General features: G+C 61.2%; 4 protein-coding genes and 1 long non-coding RNA gene across 5 annotated transcripts in view; 4 read left to right on the forward strand and 1 right to left on the reverse strand.

Moving 5' to 3' along the window:
* The first annotated feature begins 2,238 nt into the window (after window positions 1–2,238).
* Window positions 2,239–4,697, forward strand: TUBB4B (tubulin beta 4B class IVb). The gene is made up of 4 exons (XM_032165777.2): window positions 2,239–2,404; window positions 2,708–2,816; window positions 2,898–3,008; window positions 3,486–4,697. Exons 1-4 carry the CDS (start codon window positions 2,348–2,350, stop codon window positions 4,544–4,546), a joined length of 1,338 nt encoding a protein of 445 aa, XP_032021668.1. The 5' UTR covers window positions 2,239–2,347; the 3' UTR covers window positions 4,547–4,697.
* Window positions 4,575–8,729, reverse strand: CIMIP2A (ciliary microtubule inner protein 2A). Its single transcript, XM_032165778.2, has 7 exons — window positions 8,659–8,729; window positions 6,633–6,848; window positions 6,302–6,551; window positions 6,081–6,213; window positions 5,634–5,728; window positions 5,164–5,281; window positions 4,575–4,778 (listed from the first exon to the last, which is right to left on the reverse strand). Exons 1-7 carry the CDS (start codon window positions 8,712–8,714, stop codon window positions 4,690–4,692), a joined length of 957 nt encoding a protein of 318 aa, XP_032021669.1. The 5' UTR covers window positions 8,715–8,729; the 3' UTR covers window positions 4,575–4,689.
* A 1,295-nt stretch (window positions 8,730–10,024) lies between these two features.
* Window positions 10,025–10,780, forward strand: LOC131384387 (uncharacterized). The gene is made up of 2 exons (XR_009215191.1): window positions 10,025–10,162; window positions 10,570–10,780. It is a non-coding gene; the product is annotated as an uncharacterized LOC131384387 (long non-coding RNA).
* A 691-nt stretch (window positions 10,781–11,471) lies between these two features.
* Window positions 11,472–14,466, forward strand: STPG3 (sperm-tail PG-rich repeat containing 3). Its single transcript, XM_032165779.2, has 7 exons — window positions 11,472–11,941; window positions 12,100–12,289; window positions 12,716–12,873; window positions 12,979–13,113; window positions 13,415–13,503; window positions 13,642–13,945; window positions 14,094–14,466. The coding sequence occupies exons 2-7, from the start codon at window positions 12,180–12,182 to the stop codon at window positions 14,225–14,227; spliced, it is 930 nt and encodes a 309-aa protein (XP_032021670.2). The 5' UTR covers window positions 11,472–11,941; window positions 12,100–12,179; the 3' UTR covers window positions 14,228–14,466.
* A 176-nt stretch (window positions 14,467–14,642) lies between these two features.
* NELFB (negative elongation factor complex member B) overlaps window positions 14,643–15,864 on the forward strand; it is a 23,629-nt gene continuing 22,407 nt past the window's right edge. Inside the window, exons 1-3 of the mRNA XM_032164768.2 lie at window positions 14,643–14,649; window positions 15,039–15,179; window positions 15,274–15,410. Of these exons, the coding sequence (XP_032020659.1) occupies window positions 14,643–14,649; window positions 15,039–15,179; window positions 15,274–15,410 (285 nt within the window). The remainder of the gene's footprint in view (window positions 14,650–15,038; window positions 15,180–15,273; window positions 15,411–15,864) is intronic.

Here is a 15,864-nt window from a genome sequence, read left to right on the forward strand (position 1 = left end):
GAAGCCAGGCCCGCCTTCCTGGACCGACCTGTGGGGGAGGCCACCCTCCTGGACAGGATGGCAAACTGGCAACAGACCCCCGAGGAGTGAGCACAGCTGCAGGCCCTCACCCCGGAAGGACAATGCTGATACCCGCGCATGCTCCGGTGCTGCGTGTCCCGAGTTCTGGTATAGCGCATTATGTGATGAAGACAGAGGTGCAGTCCCTCCAGGAAGAGAAAAATAAATAAGCAGATGTTTCCAACAGCCTCCAATTGGGAGACAGATGCCCAGTGGCCAGAGCACAGGAGACTGTCAAGGCCGACCTGATGGTGTAATTTATTTAAAATGCTACAAAAATACAGCCAGGTACAGTGGCTCATGCCTGTAATCCCAGCACTTTGGGAGGCCGAGGTGGATGAATCACAAAGTCAGTTCCAGACCAACCTGGCCAAGATGGTGAAACCCCATCTCTACTAAAAATACAGAAATTAGCCAGGCGTGGTGGCGGGCGCCTGTAATCCCAGCTACTCGGGAGGCTGAGGCAGGAGAATCGCTTGAACCCGGGAGATGGAGGTTGCAGTGGGCCGAGATCATGCCACTGCACTCCAGCCTGAGCGACAGAGCCAGACTCTGTCTCAAAAAAAAAAAAAAAAAATTAGCCAGGCGTGCTGGTGCAGCTACTTGGGAAGGTGAGGCAGGAGAATCGCTTGAACCGGGGAGGCAGAGGTTGCCGCGAGCTGAGACCGCGCCACTGCACTCCAGCCTGGGCGACAAGAGCAAAACTCCATCTCAAACAAAAAAAAAGCTACAAAAATGCAGAAGGCACGGTGGCTCATTCCCGTAAATCCCAGCACTTTGGGAGGCCGAGGCTGGCGGATCACTTGAGGTCAGGAGTTTCAGACCAGCTTGGCCAACACGGTGAAATCCCATTTCTACCAAAAATACAAAAATTAGCGGCGTGGTGGTGGGTGCCTGCAGTCCCACCTACTGGGGAGGCTGAGGCAGGAGAATCGCTTGAACCTGGGTGGGGGGGGGCCAAGATCGCGCCACTGCACTCCAGCCCGGGAGACAGAGCTAGACTGTCTCAAAATAATAAATTAAGTAAAACAAAAATGCTGCAAAAATACAGCGCGTTTGTTTTTAAACAGGCGCAACCACATGTAATTCATTTTCTTTTTAAGTTTCTTTTCCCACCCAAGTAAAAATCAAGTCATAAATTAGGAAAAGCATTAACAGAAGTATGTCTCAGCCCCAGCGCGCTGACCTGTGGTTGGAATACCGGCCCTAGAGCCCGGAGGTCGGGGCCCAGCCGCCGAGGGAGGTCTGGGCGCTGTCCTGGGCTCCACGGAGCTCGCGCACTCACGGGGCCGAGGCACCAAGGCGACCGGCGCAGAGCCAGCGCCGTCTCCACAACAGGGCAGGGCGCGCAGCTGCGGGGGAGGCCTCGCCCCTCCACTACCCTCCCCTGCCCTCCGCCACCCTCCCCTGCCCTCCGGGCGCGGCGTCCCCCACGTGCTCCCCTCAGCCGACCGCGAGGGCAGTGGGCGTGCGGGACCCGGGAGCAGGAAACTCCGTGGCCTCTGCGGCTCCGTGGAGAGCTCCCCTCCACCGCCGCAGCCCCCGAGCCCGTGTATCTTCCTGCCTTTAAGGCATCGCAGCCTCCTCGGCCTGGAGGCCCCGGGCTCGCTCCGTGCGGACCCCGCTCCAGAACCCGCCCAGCGCGCAGATGCCGTGTCCCGGCGCAAGGCCAGGGAGGGCGCAACTCTAGACGCGGGGCCGCCGCCGGGCCTGCCCTTCCCGGCTCCCGAAAGGCCCCGGGCTCAGAGCCAAGACTGCGCTTGCCTGAGGCCCCTCGGGCCCGCCCTCCCCCGGCGCCTCCCGCGCAGCTGCCCGCCGCCCGACCGGAAGCCCGCGCCCGCGCCTGCGCCCCACCCCGTCCGCGCGCCTCCCGCGGCACTGCGGCGGTTACCAGGACGCTGACCCAGCGCAGCCAATAGCGCCCGCCTGGCGGCGTGCTCCCGGCAGCCAGCCAATGAGACGGCAAATCAATCATTTGAAACACCCAATGGACGGAGCACTGCAGCGCCAGGGGGGGGATTGTGATAGGGAGATAGGAGGCTGAGGCTGACCAATAAAGACCAAACTGGCTTAAAAAGGCGGACCTTAGGCGGCTTGATTGACGGGGACAAGGCCAATGAAACGAGGTTGCTTGCCAGCCTCGTTCTGGCAGCCCAATCCGAGGCTGGCAGAGGCGGGCACGGAGGGTATATAAGCGTTGGCGGAGCGTCGGTTGTAGCACTCTGCGCGCCCGCTCGTCTGTTGCTGTTTGCGCTTTTCCGCTTGTTTCCCCGCCGCCGCCGCCATCATGAGGGAAATCGTGCACCTGCAGGCCGGGCAGTGCGGCAACCAAATCGGCGCCAAGGTAAGTTGCCGGAGCGCTGGGGCCAGGCGGGCCTACCGGGCGGGGCGGGCGGGCGGCCGGGGAAGATGGCGGCAGCAGCGGCTTGGCGGCGCCCCCGCATTGCGGCCGCCGGGCCCCCTCCGCGGGGACTGGGCAGAGCCGGGCGACCGAAGCCCCCAGGAACCCGGCGGCCAGGGCGCGCGGGGCGGGGGAGGGGCGGGGAGGGCCAGGCTGCCGCGCCCGTCCGGGGCGGGGCTGCCTCCCTGCGCACCGGCCGCGGTGACTCAGCCCCGGCCCGCCTGGGCCCGCCCGCGTCCCTTGTAGTTTTGGGAGGTGATCAGCGATGAGCACGGCATCGACCCCACGGGCACCTACCACGGGGACAGCGACCTGCAGCTGGAGCGCATCAACGTGTACTACAACGAGGCCACCGGTGAGGCCCCAGCCCCTTCCCCGACCGCCCTCCGGGGACCCCGCGGCCCCTGCCTTGGCTGACGTCCTCCCGTCCCCGCAGGCGGCAAGTACGTGCCCCGCGCCGTGCTCGTAGATCTGGAGCCCGGCACCATGGACTCCGTGCGCTCGGGGCCCTTCGGGCAGATCTTCCGGCCGGACAACTTCGTCTTTGGTGAGCCGCGGCTGGGGACTGGGCGGCGGCTCAAAGGTCAAGGGGCTGCTCCAAGGGCACCGCCGTGGGAACTGCGCAGCTAGGGCCCTTGGACGCTCTCCTTTTTTCTGAGCCACTCAATCCCCTCTCCTAAATCGGCTTTGGGAGCAAGGTCCAGCTGTCTGCCGAGGCGAGGAGCCGCCACACACGTAATCTCCCTGCAGGGAGCTGAGCTGGGGCAGTGGCTGCTCCTCTGTCCTTGGGAATTGGCAGTGGCCCCCCCGGGGAGGGGTTTGTTGTTAAGCTGTCAGGTTCGGCCCCTGACTTAATTGGTAGCAGGGCAGGCTGCCGTCTTTTGGCTTTGAAGGGTCCGTTTGCTCTACCTGCCGGGTGAATTCTGTGGTCAGCTCACACCATGTCACTCGGTTCTTTTCGCATGGTGGTGACCAGTAGTGCCATCTGCCTGGCTGACAAATGATTAGCTGTGTTCTCTCTCAGGTCAGAGTGGTGCTGGGAACAACTGGGCCAAGGGGCACTACACAGAAGGCGCGGAGCTGGTGGACTCGGTGCTGGATGTTGTGAGGAAGGAGGCTGAGAGCTGTGACTGCCTGCAGGGTTTCCAGCTGACCCACTCCCTGGGTGGGGGGACTGGGTCTGGGATGGGTACCCTCCTCATCAGCAAGATCCGAGAGGAGTACCCAGACAGGATCATGAACACGTTCAGTGTGGTGCCTTCGCCCAAGGTGTCAGACACAGTGGTGGAGCCCTACAACGCCACTCTCTCAGTCCATCAACTCGTAGAAAACACAGACGAGACCTACTGCATTGATAACGAAGCTCTCTACGACATTTGCTTCAGAACCCTAAAGCTGACCACGCCCACCTATGGTGACCTGAACCACCTGGTGTCTGCTACCATGAGTGGGGTCACCACCTGCCTGCGCTTCCCAGGCCAGCTCAATGCTGACCTACGGAAGCTGGCTGTGAACATGGTCCCATTCCCCCGCCTGCACTTCTTCATGCCCGGCTTTGCCCCACTGACCAGCCGGGGCAGCCAGCAGTACCGGGCGCTGACCGTGCCCGAGCTCACCCAGCAGATGTTTGATGCCAAGAACATGATGGCTGCTTGCGACCCCCGCCATGGCCGCTACCTGACGGTTGCCGCCGTGTTCAGGGGCCGCATGTCCATGAAGGAGGTGGACGAGCAAATGCTTAATGTCCAAAACAAAAACAGCAGCTATTTTGTTGAGTGGATCCCCAACAATGTGAAAACGGCTGTCTGTGACATCCCGCCTCGGGGGCTAAAAATGTCTGCCACCTTCATCGGCAACAGCACGGCCATCCAGGAGCTGTTCAAGCGCATCTCCGAGCAGTTCACGGCCATGTTCCGGCGCAAGGCCTTCCTGCACTGGTACACGGGTGAGGGCATGGACGAGATGGAGTTCACCGAGGCCGAGAGCAACATGAATGACCTGGTGTCCGAGTACCAGCAGTACCAGGATGCCACAGCCGAGGAGGAGGGCGAGTTCGAGGAGGAGGCTGAGGAGGAGGTGGCTTAAAGCCTTCAGTCACTGGGGAAAGCAGGGAAGCAGTGTGAACTCTTTATTCACTCTCAGCCTCTCCTGTGGCCTGTCCCGCTGTGTGCACTTGCTGTTTTCCCTGTCCACATCCATGCTGTACAGACACCACCATTAAAGCATTTTCATAGTGTGTGGTTTCGCTTTGCCCATTCCTTCCAGTAGGCCCTCCGGGTGCTGTTGCCGAACGTCAGCGCGTAGTTGTCCCGCATGGCTGTGGGGAGCCAGGCTGCAGCTGAGCTGGGCTTCTGCGCCTGGGACCAGCATGGGCTGGACACCCAGGCTTCAGAGAAGTGTGGGGCTGCCCTGGGCCCTGGGGATCTATCTGCTTGGTGGGGAACCTGCTTCCTGAAGGCAGGCCTGTCCTGTTCTGGGTACCCAGCCTCGGGGCTCTTTGGCCTGTGTCTGGGACTTAGGTAGGTGGGTCCAGTGACCCCCCTTCCAAAAGGGGTAGGGAGGATGGCAGACAATCCTACCCCAACCAAGGTGGGACCCTGGTAACAGGTGGTCCTGAACTAGCAATGAAGGGAGGGCAGGTGGAGCCGTCCCTCCCCACGTTGGCCAGGGTGTGTCTGTGTGACGCTGCCCACTCTACTCACAGGGGATGAACCCCATGTAGAAGGGGATCAAGCCTTGGCTGCTGTAGATGTGGTTGCTGGGCCAGTGTGTTCCAGGCAGCTTCTCGCCCAGGTCACAGTGGGGGTTTCTAAACAGGAACTGGGGAGACAGGCAGGTGCTGATAAGCTGCCTCCCCGGCAGGCAACCAGATAGTCAAGTTGTCCCAGTGGAGGCCTGGCCGGAGAGCCGGCACTCCGTGGGAAAGCCGCCCATGCTCCCAGCCTTCTGCATCCCCCTACCCCCAACTCCAAAACTTGAGTACAGGATCCAAGCAAGACTCAGGAGAGAGGGGTTGGGGCAGCACCTCCGGGGACAGGAGAGAGCCAGGCAGAGCCCCCTCCTCAGGCTTCTCAGGGAACCTGGCCTTCAAGGCACTCTCCAGGGAAGCTGCCAGGCAGGAGAGGAAGTGTGCGTGTGAGCTGGGAGCAGGCCCTGGATGGCGCTCTCCTACCTGGCTCTTGTCGAATTCATCCATGGCTTGTGTGACACCGTCTCGGTAATTCACCCCCATTACCCAGGTGAACCGGGGGATGAAGCCAGCATAGCCTGGGGGTGGGCAGATGTGCAGGCTACCCCAGGCCCCCTTGGCCTTCCCCTGGGCACACCCACCTGCCCTCAAACGTGTCAGGGAAGCCAGGCAAGGCTCCCTTTCCTTCCCTGAACGTCGGCGACTGCCTGATGTGGCCAAATGGGAACAGGCAGGCAGGGCACCGCCTCGTCTTGGGAAAAGCTGGGCTCCTGGAAGCAGCTGGGAGGCAGAGGAGGTCCCCCCAAGCCGCTAGCCCATTCTGGAGCAGGAAAAGTGGGCCCCTGTGGCAGCCTCCTCAGGGACTCTCACACTGCAAGAACCTTGTGGGGAAGGGCATCCTTGTCCAGCCCAGCCCAGGCCCACACCCACCTGAGATGGCCTTGCGTTGGGTCAGGTTAGGGTGGTCCAGCTGCGGCAGCCGCTGGCTCCAGCACCTGCCCACATCTAGTGTCTCCTGCTGGTGGGCGGGGGGTGGGTACTCGTCCCTCTGGCAGTGGTACAGCTGGAGCGGGGAGAGATCGGAGGTCACGGTGCGGCTGCCACCTGGGGCTGAGCAGAATGGGCTTGGCACTGGCGCATCCCCCGGCTACCTGGTGCTGCCTGGGGGCGTCGCAGACAGGAGCGGTGCTCTTCCAGGCCTCTTCCCCGTATGCTGGGTGTCCCAAGTCTCTGGAGTCTCCCTTCCTGCCTGGCGGGCACGGAGGGTGCGGGGGGTAGGGCATGAAGCCTGCAGGCAGCAGGATCTGTCTGGGTACGTTCTCTACCCCTGGTGGCTCCTGGGCGTCCACCTCCAAGGGTGGGAGCTGGCCCAGGATCTCAAAGTTCTTATAGGGCTTCAGATCTGTATCAACAGGGCAGCCTGTGAGTGCTGGGACAGGCAGGCGGGCACAGGAGGGTGCAGGGCCGGGGACTGGCGGCTCCCTGGTGTAGTGGGGGATATAGGGCTCCGTCAGGTCTCGGCAGGGAACCCTCGGGGGCTTCGACTGGCTGAAGTCCTCAATGAACTTGGGCTTGGACATGGGGGACAGCACAGAGCAGGGGCTCTTCTGCACACTGGGGTCTGTGAGCAGCTGCCCCGTGGTACGCCCATAGGTGTTCCCCACCTGGTAGCGCAGCTGCGGAAAGAAGCCGGCATAGCTACAGAGGGAAGAGAAGAAGGCAGGGCAGGTCTCAAGGGCAGCCCCAGCACTGGGCAAGGCCCCTTCAAGCCAGATGTAGATCCAGCCTGCTGGCCACTTAGCAGCAGCTTGGCCTGTGGCAGCTCGCCTGCTCTCTGCTCACCTGTAAATGGGGCTGCAGTGGCACTTGCCTTCTGGGGCTCTCTCAGCCTGAACGGGTGGCACACACCGTGTGCTGGGAACATGTCAGCACCACAGCAGATGGCCGCCTGCCTTGTACCAGCCCCTCCAACCCCCTCCCACCCCTCATTCCAACTGCCAGCAAGTCAGGGGTGCTCTGCCCTGGCAAAGCAAGTACAGGCACAAGACGTGTGGGCCAGGACATAGGCGAGGGACGGCCCCTTGGACACATGCAGGGCCCACTAGGAGGGTGTTGGGTGGGCTTGGCCTGCACCTGTGCCACCCCAGGAGGCCAGTAGCCTCCTGCATGGGACGAGGACTGGGAGGCAGGTGGAGGGCTGGGCTTTTCTGGGCCCTCATTCAGCCTCGAGGGGCGTGGTGCAGGTGGTCACAGGTGGTTCAGCGCCTCAGGGTCTATGTGATCATTCAAGGAGGGAGAACTACTTTCATTTTAAAAATTGCCAAAGGGCTGGGCGCGGTGGCTCACGCCTGTAATCCCAGCACTCTGGGAGGCCGAGGTGGGCGGATCACGAGGTCAGGAGATCGAGACCATCCTGGCTAACACGGTGAAACCCTATCTCTACTAAAAATGCAAAAAGTTATCCAGGCATTGGTGGCAGGCACCTGTAGTCCCAGCTGCTCAGGAGGCTGAGGCAGGAGAATGGCGTGAACCCGGGAGGCGGAGCTTGCAGTGAGCCAAGATCACGCCACTGCACTCCAGCCTGGGCAACAAAGCGAGACTCTGTCTCAAAAGAAAAAAAAAAAAGCCGAGTAACTTCGAGCCTCGGCTTCACCTGCCCCTTCCCCAGACGTAGCTGTTCAGAGGCAGGTGCGCTTTCTTCCCTGCCTCTCCCCTTTGCATGTAGCGTGTGTGTATGTAGGTGCACACACACACACATTCCGTAGAGGGGTTACTTTATTTTTTGTTTGGGGGGATATCTAGTGAGGCAGCCTGGTGTTTGCTCTCCTTGTCTTTAAAGTGTGGAATCCTGGCCGGGCACGGTGGCTCAAGCCTGTCATCCCAGCACTTTGGGAGGCCGAGGTGGGCAGATCACTTGAGGTCAGGAGTTCGAGACCAGCCTGACCAACATAAAGAAACCCCATCCCTACTAAAAATACAAAATTAGCAAGGTGTGGTGGCAGGTGCCTGTAATCCCAGCTACTCGGGAAGCTGAGACACGAGAATCGCTTGAACCCGGGAGGCAGAGGTTGCAGTGAGCCAATATTGCACCATTGCATTCCAGCCTGGGCAATAAGAGCGAAACTCTGTCTCAAAAAAATAAAATAAATAAAATAAAATGAAGTGTGGAGTCCTCCCTGGAGTGGGCATCGGGCACTTACTAGCCGGCCTCTGCCGGCTGCTGACTGACCCAGTTTCTGCTCCACAGACGTGCTGGCCACCTGGTGCTGCGTTCGCAGCTGCACACCAGCGGGGAGGGCGAGGCCTGGGCCCCTGGCAGCCCCATCCCTGAGCTTCCCCTGTCCCAGGGCTCCCCAGCCCACAGACTGCAGTACCCCGTGTTGTGGCCCTCAGTTTCCTGGGGTCCAGCTCTGGGACCCTCACAGCTGGCCTCCATGCCTCAGGCCCCAGCCATTCTCCCCCTCCTGCAGCCCTGGCTCCAGCCACCTCCAGAGCTCCCAGCTCTCACCCAGGGATATAGTGAGGCTCTGGCGTGAAGAGATCGTGTTTCTGAGTAGTTGTCATTTTGCTTTCACTCTGGCCTTGCTGGCTCCAGTCCCTCCTGGCACCCAGCTCCCTTCCCTGAGGGGAGTCCTGTCACCAGGCAACCATTGTGAGCGGCCAGCATTGTGGGCACCTCCTGGGCCAGGCCACCTGGCCCACATTGCACAGGTGAGACACTGAGGCCCAGACAGGTGCCAGGCAGGGGAGGAGTTGCGGCGAGGCAGGTGGCCCGGGAGGAAGTCCCATTAACTTCAGAGCTCAGAAAACAGGACTGTCCCTCCAGAAAGGGCCCCCAGGAGGCCACCAGCCCCAGTCTCAGGGTGAGGCTAAGGGAGTCCCCAGGCCCCCTCCTCTGACAGAAGGCCTTGCAGCTGCAGAGCCTTGGTTCGAGTCAGGGGCTTCCCAGCCTGCATGGCTGTGCGAACTCTCCCTTCAGCCCTTCATGTGGGGCAGGGCGTTATGTTTACATTTTAAGCAAATCCTGAATTTTGTTCTTTTTTTTGTACAGGAAGGACTTCCTAACCATAAAAATGAAGGAAGGCAGCCAGGCGTGGTGGCTCACGCCTGTAATCCCAGCACTTTGGGAGGCCAAGGCGGGCAGATCATGAGGTCAGGAGTTCGAGACCAGCCTGACTGACAGAGTCAAATCCCGTCTCTACTAAAAATACAAAAATTAGCCAGGTGCGGTGGCGTGCGCCTGTAGTCCCAGCTACTCGGGAGGCTGAGGCAGGAGAATGGCGTGAACCCGGGAGGTGGAGATTGCAGTGAGCTGAGATTGCACCACTGCACTCCAGCCTGGGCCACAGAGTGAGACTCCGTCTCAAAAAAAAAAAAAAAAGAAGGAAAGAAGACAGGCTGGGCACTGTGGCTCATGCCTGTAATTGTGGTGCTTTGGAAGGCCGAGGCAGGATGAGGTGGGCAGATTGCTTGAGCCTAGGAGTTCAAGCCAGCTGGGCAACATGGGAAAACCCCACCTCTACAGAAAAGAAGGAAAAGTTAGCCAGGCATGGTGAATGTGCCTGTGATCCCAGTTACTTGGGAGGCTGAGGTGGGAGGATGGCCGGAGCCTGGGAGGTTGAGGCTGTAGTAAGCTGCGATTGCACCACTGCACTCCAGCCTGGGCGACAGAACCAGACCATTTCTCAACAAACAAACAAAAAAACAACTAAAAGTCAAACTAAAAAACTGGAAAAAAGTTTGCAACAAGTGTTATGAGCAAATCTGGTATCAGCATAAAAAGCTCTCACAAAACAAAGATATAAACAACACCTCCATGGAAAATGTAGACGTGATATATATATATTTTTTGTATTTTTAGCAGAGACGGGGTTTCACCACGTTAGCCAGGACGGTCTCGAACTCCTGACCTCGTGATCCGCCCATCTCGGCCTCCCAAAGTGCTGGGATTACAGGTGTGAGCCACTGTGCCCGGCCAATATGAACTTTTTAAGAAAAAAAGACCACAGTCCGTAAGTATATAGGCATAAAGCCGGACCATAATCACACACGTGCTGAGTGTGTGTTCAGAGCAGTTTCTGAGGCTTACTGCCGGCAGGGTCACAGTGAGAAGGGCCTCTAATTTGGGTGGTGACTTCTGGAAAGCAATTTGGTATGGTCAAGTCCATACAGGACACTGCAAACTCGGACCATTGCTTCCACTCCTAGGAAGCTGTCTGGCATTCTGGTAGACGCTGGTTTTCCTCCACCGTTTCTGGCTGGGAATTCCCATATTCCCACAGCCCTTGGTAGGGCCTTTTGTTAGAATGTTGAGTATGTGAGGCTTGGGGGGTGCGGGCAGGGGACTTTGACCTCCTGCCCTCCTTTCGCCTGCCCCAAGGCAGGACGCTAACATTCTCGCCTGTTTGTGGGTCTTAAGACCCTCCCAGGAGAGGTCCCACCCAAGCCCTGGGGGCAGAAATTCCCAAGAGGACTGAGGCTCAGGGACAGCGGAACGCCTGGAGGTTCCCAGAGGGCGACACCCAGCGAGGACATGGAAGCGCCGGCCCCGCCCCGTGCCTCTCTCTAAGCTTCTTCATTGGTATCCTTTGCAATCAATACCCTTTACAATAAACCAGTAAACGTCATAATTTCCCTGAGTTCTATGAGTGGCTCCAGCAAATTAAACCCAAAGAGGGTGTCATAGGAACCCCAACTTGAAGCCAGTTGGTCAGAAGTTCCAGGGGCCCAGGCTTGCGACTGGTGTGTGTCTGGAGGCCCCGCCCCCGTCTGTGTCTGGAGGCTGTCTTGGGATGGAGCTCTCACCCCGTGGGATCTGACACTGTCTCCAGGTAGATGGTGAAGGAAATGAATTAGAGGACACCCAGCTTGGTGTGTGGGGAACAACCCCCCCACACCAATATTTGGGCAGAGGCCTCCTTCTGTGACGGCTGTGGTGGTGTGGGCGCAGAGCCGGACCCCGTGAGAGCATTTCTCCCACACACCTTCTCAAGGAGAGGATGTATGTCCAGCAGCACCATTCACGGCGGCAACGTTTATTACAGGGCAGGGAGGACCTGGGGGGGTCTATCTGTTCAATGACAAGGGATTCATTAGCAAAGTGCACTCTGTCCCACTGGCAGCCAGTCAACTCTAAACCTGGCACGACCTGGGCAGGGGCCCTGGAGCACAGGGCGTGAACCCCTTGCCCAGATAAAACCTGCGTTTCCTCAAGCACGTGTCCATCTGTCTGCTTGGCAGGCCCAGTGCTGAAGGGGAGGCATCCAGAGAGGGTGGAGGAGGGTCCCAAGTTGGCCCTGCCCTGGTGGATTCTGGGCCAAGGTCAGGGCTGGGACCAGCCAGAGGTCAGCTCCAGAGACCACACAGCGAGGGCCCTCGTGCCCACATGGACTCTTGCTCACACAGGCTGGCTGTTCCTTTGCAGCTCGGGCAGCCCAGCCATCTGTGACACCTTCTAGCCTCTGTGCCCCCAGGTGAGAGGCAGGCCCTCACACCCCAGCTCTGGCTCTCTGGTGTCAGACCCATCTGATGTGGCTTTGCTTTTCCCTTAAGTGGAAATCCAGGTGGGGTGGCGGCTCCTCTTCCTCCAGGGAGCCTTCCTGGACCCCTCCCTCCTACCCCCAGGGGGTCCTGGCTGGCCGGACACAGCTGGGCATCTCCTAGGGCTTGGTGGATGCCCATGGGTCCTGTTCCCTCCACCCCCTCTGCTAAGAGGCCTCAGTCCTCCCAGACCTGCTAGAGTGGACTCCAGACTTCCAGGAGACCCCAGGAGAGGGGAGAAAGCTGGAAAAGTTAGTGGGGAAGGGACAGGGCTGGGCAGGAGTCACCTGGGCAGGCTGGGGTTCTTGGCCCAGACAGACCCAGTGATCATCTAGTTAGTGGGGGATGGGCCCACCAGGGGTGGGGGCCGGGGCAGCCCCTCCAGGGCCAGACAATGCATCTTCCTCAGGAGTCCCAGCAACAGAAGGGCCTACCAGTGAGGTCACAGAGCTCCGTGGTGCCCTCGGGGAAGACAGCCAGGAGACTCTGATGATGAATTTTGACCAGAAGGCGGTGAAATTCCTGGCAAATTTTTACATCAATGGAGGCAAACACTGGACCCATGGCCACCTGAGGCAGACACAACCAGAGCCCACCCAGTAACTTTGGCGGAGTGGGGGAGAAGGGGCAGGCGGGCTGGGAGTGGCCAGGGGGCTGAGGGACAGTGTGGGGAACAGGCTGTGGGGCAGGCAGCTGGGAGTGGCCAGGGGCTGAGGGACAGTAGAGGGGACAGGCTGTGGGGCAGGCAGCTGGGAGTGGCCAGGGGCTGAGGGACAGTAGAGGGGACAGGCTGTGGGGCAGGCAGCTGGGAGTGGCCAGGGGGCTTAGGGACAGTAGAGGGGACAGGCTGTGGGCAGGGGGCTGGGAGCGGCCAGGGGCTGAGATACAGTAGAGGGGACAGGCTGTAGGGCAGGCGGCTGGGAGTGGCCGGGGGGCTGAGGAACAGTAGAGGGCACAGACTGTGGGGCAGGCGGCTAGGAGTGGCCAGGGGGCTGAGGGACAGTGGCTGCCGGTCTCCCTCGCAGGCCCAAGGCATCTGTGCTGCTGTTGGGCCCAGAGCCAGGGCTGGCCTGGGATGAGACACGGCCCCCAAAGATGAAGGAGGTCCCAGCTGGCCTCAGGTTACAGACGGGCACCCCCCAGGAGTCCCTGCCCACCTACACCCAGACCCTGAAGGAGCTGTGTGAGTGAGGGTCCTGGCCATCCCACCCCCGAGCTGGTCTTTGGGGGGCTGTGGGAGGGGCCTGCTGAAAGGAGCCCAGGCCCAGAGCTTGCTTCCTGTGGCCAGTGCTGGAGCGACGCCCCCCGATCACAGCTGACCTGGAAGTCCCCAGCCCCACCAGGTACCAGGTGCCGAGCCCGTCCGTACGAGAGTCCTCCCCACACCCCCACTACAGCATCGGCTGCAAGCACCGGGGCCGAGGTGCGTGTGCCCTCCCTGAGGCCCAACCACGGGGCCTGTCCCTCACCCTGGGAATGGGAGCCTCTGCCTCTGTGCTGAAACCCCCACGGCCTGAGGGCCCCTCGACCCTCCCATGCGTTCACCTCCAGGCTCAGCACCTGTAAGGAGGCCTGGAGAGAGGAGGGCTAGGGCTGGGGCATGGGTGGATGTTGTGAAGACAAGGGTTCAGGAGCCGGGGGTGGGAAGTGGGAGACAGGTTCGAGTGGGGGCTGTCACCTGGGTGGGGCTCCCAGCCTTCTTTCTCTCTATCCTCCACCTACAGAGGGCGGTGGCCGCAGGGCATGGCAGACTTTGTGGTTCCAGAGCGAAAGCCCCTTCACGCAGGAAGCTGACTTCGCCCAAGAGCAAAAGGTCAGGGGCTGGGCAGGAAGGGGGCGGGGAGTCCGCGCAGGCAGGGGGCCGGGGGTTCCAGTGGGGCCAAAGAGGGGCTGGCTGAGGGTCTGTGGGGAGCACCGTGCCCTGCAGCCCCTGTCTCCTGCCCCCTTGCAGTGGCCCTCGCCAGCCCACTACCAGCTGCTCAGCCGGCCCGCCTTCCCCGCCTTCAGCTTCAGAGGCCACCACTCTGCTTCCAAGACACCCGAGGGCCACACCTACCCGGCGCTGCCTGGGGCCAGGGGGCTGGGCCTCAGGGTGCAGCCCCAGTGCCTGCTTCAGGCCTCTTTGCAGGCACCTGGCAAGAGACGCCCCGGCCCCAACACCTACAATATCCTTCCTGGGAGCCGTCTGCAGAGCCCCCGCTCGCCGGCCTTCTCGATGAGCCGCTCCGCTGCGTTCACCTCCTGGCTCAGCGCCTGTAAGGAGGCCTGGAGAGAGGAGGGCTCGGCTGGGGCATGGGTGGGCATCGTGAGGACAAGGGTTCAGGGGCTGGGGGTGGGAAGTGGGAGCCACGTTCGAGTCGGGGCTGCCACCTGGGTGGGGCTCCCAGCCTTCTCTTTCGGCAGCCCGAACCCCTGGCCCAGCCGCCTACCACGTGGAGGACTGCTACAACTCACGCTTCCCCTCGGCGCCTGGCGTGGTCATCCAGGGTGTGCGCAGACCCAAGCGCCACGACACAGGCCCCTTCTGCACGCTCTAGAGCCAGCTGGGCACGACCTGCTTGGCCCGGCCACCGAGTGGAACCATGGCCTCCCCCGGGGCTTTCCCAGGCCTCCCCTGGGACTCGGGGCCCCAGCCTGGCCTTCTGACCCTCTGGGCACCCCTGATGCACCCTTCTGGCTGGCCAACCCTTCTATGGGCTGTGGACAAGGCTGGCCCAGCCTGGATCCCCCATCTGCCCATCTCCCTGCTATACAGAGATGCTGTTGGTTCTCCCGAGCTCTGTGGTGTGCAGTTGTCTGTCCTTCACCCGGGGGCGGTCCTGGAGATATGGCTGCCGCTGGGTCATTTCCGGCTTTCCCTGTTGAAGGGTCTCCATTCGGCTGCCCCTGAAGGGTACTCTCTTCTCTAGGGTGGCAGCCTGTGACTGACCCTGAGCTCTAGCCTGGAGCGAGATGAGAGGTGGGCTCTGTGGGACAACTCCCCCCCCCAGCCATGTCACTCAGGGGCCTGGTCCAGCTGCTGTCCACCTGAGGGTCAGCCGCTTGCCGAGCCAGGGAACTTGGAAGGAGGCGTCAAATGCCCTGAGCCGCCACCTCCAGGTGGGGTCGGCCTGGCCAGACCTCAGGAAGGGCCCAGGGATCTGCTCATCAGGGCCCAGCCCCACTTCCCCTAGGCCTTGAGCTGAAGACCTGGCTGGGCTCAGTCACCTGTGCCCTGAAAACTCTGACCCAGGGCCCTGCAGACTCGACTCACGGGGCCTTCACCTGCTGGGCCTCTGCACTGCCCCTGCCTGCAACTTTGCCTGGCTGGGGCCTCCCTTGTCATCACTGGCCTGCCCTCCTACCCAGGGTCGGGCCCCAAGGCTGCCACCTTGCAGGAGCCTTACCTGCGGTGCCGTCACCCGTACCTCCCCAGGTCCTCCCCAGACGCAGGACCCAGACCAGGCCCAGAGCTCAACCGCTTCAAAAAGGCTCTGGGCAGCTGCTCCTGTGGCCTCAGCACCATCCCCTTTCGCAGAGAGGAATCCAAGGCTTAGGACTGTGTGTGTGCTGTGCCCCTTGTCCTCCTCTGCCACCGAACCAGCTGGGGGTTGGATCAAGGCACTTGGGCTGACCAACTTGGCCAGCGGCAAGAGAGCTGTGGTAGCCCTGGCCTTGGGAGCTCGGCCCGGCTTGCGGGAACAGGAGCTCTGCTCACGGCTGCACCACCAGGCACCCCTGGTGAGACCCAAAGCTAGGAGTGGGAGCGGCAGGAAGGATGGAGCGATCTCCTCCAGCTGGGCTGGGGAAGGAGGGCTTCCTGGAGGAGGTAGTGGAGGAAGAAGCCTTCAAGGAAGAGCAACAGTTTGCTGGGCAACGGGAAAGAAATTTCTAGAGAAAATCTCAGCAGCGGAGACCGAAAAGAGAGAGGGTGTGTGTAAGGGGCTTGGCGCGGAGGGCGGCGGGCTGGAGAGGCGGGGAGGCCGGGGAGCCCACCCGCCTGGGATGAGAAGGGACACTGTGGAACCTGGACTCTCCTTCACGGCTCCGCGGAGCTCGGTGGGCGCCACAGCCTCCCGGTACCGGGGAGGGCGGCCGTCGCTCGCGCTCCCGCTGCGGGCCCGGTCTCCGCCAGGCCCCGGCCCCCTGAAGGCGCTCAGATCTCAGTCTTTTTTTTTTTTTTTTTTTTTTTTTT

The sequence above is a fragment of the Hylobates moloch genome, unplaced genomic scaffold (assembly GCF_009828535.3).
Source record: "Hylobates moloch isolate HMO894 unplaced genomic scaffold, HMol_V3 SCAFFOLD_10, whole genome shotgun sequence".
Lineage (NCBI taxonomy): Eukaryota > Metazoa > Chordata > Mammalia > Primates > Hylobatidae > Hylobates > Hylobates moloch.

Coding starts and splice junctions, on each gene's coding strand:
- CIMIP2A (XM_032165778.2), bottom strand. CDS start 8,714: ATGACAACTACTCAGAAACACGATCTCTTCACGCCAGAGCCTCACTAT. Junction 6,552..6,632: donor TATATCCCCCACTACACCAG/GGAGCCGCCAGT, acceptor TGTTGATACAGA/TCTGAAGCCCTATAAGAACT. Junction 4,779..5,163: donor CTACATGGGGTTCATCCCCT/GTGAGTAGAGTG, acceptor GGCTCCCCACAG/CCATGCGGGACAACTACGCG.
- STPG3 (XM_032165779.2), top strand. CDS start 12,180: ATGATGAATTTTGACCAGAAGGCGGTGAAATTCCTGGCAAATTTTTAC. Junction 12,290..12,715: donor ACACAACCAGAGCCCACCCA/GTAACTTTGGCG, acceptor TCTCCCTCGCAG/GCCCAAGGCATCTGTGCTGC. Junction 13,946..14,093: donor CACCTCCTGGCTCAGCGCCT/GTAAGGAGGCCT, acceptor CTCTTTCGGCAG/CCCGAACCCCTGGCCCAGCC.
- TUBB4B (XM_032165777.2), top strand. CDS start 2,348: ATGAGGGAAATCGTGCACCTGCAGGCCGGGCAGTGCGGCAACCAAATC. Junction 2,817..2,897: donor GTACTACAACGAGGCCACCG/GTGAGGCCCCAG, acceptor CCGTCCCCGCAG/GCGGCAAGTACGTGCCCCGC. Junction 3,009..3,485: donor GCCGGACAACTTCGTCTTTG/GTGAGCCGCGGC, acceptor GTTCTCTCTCAG/GTCAGAGTGGTGCTGGGAAC.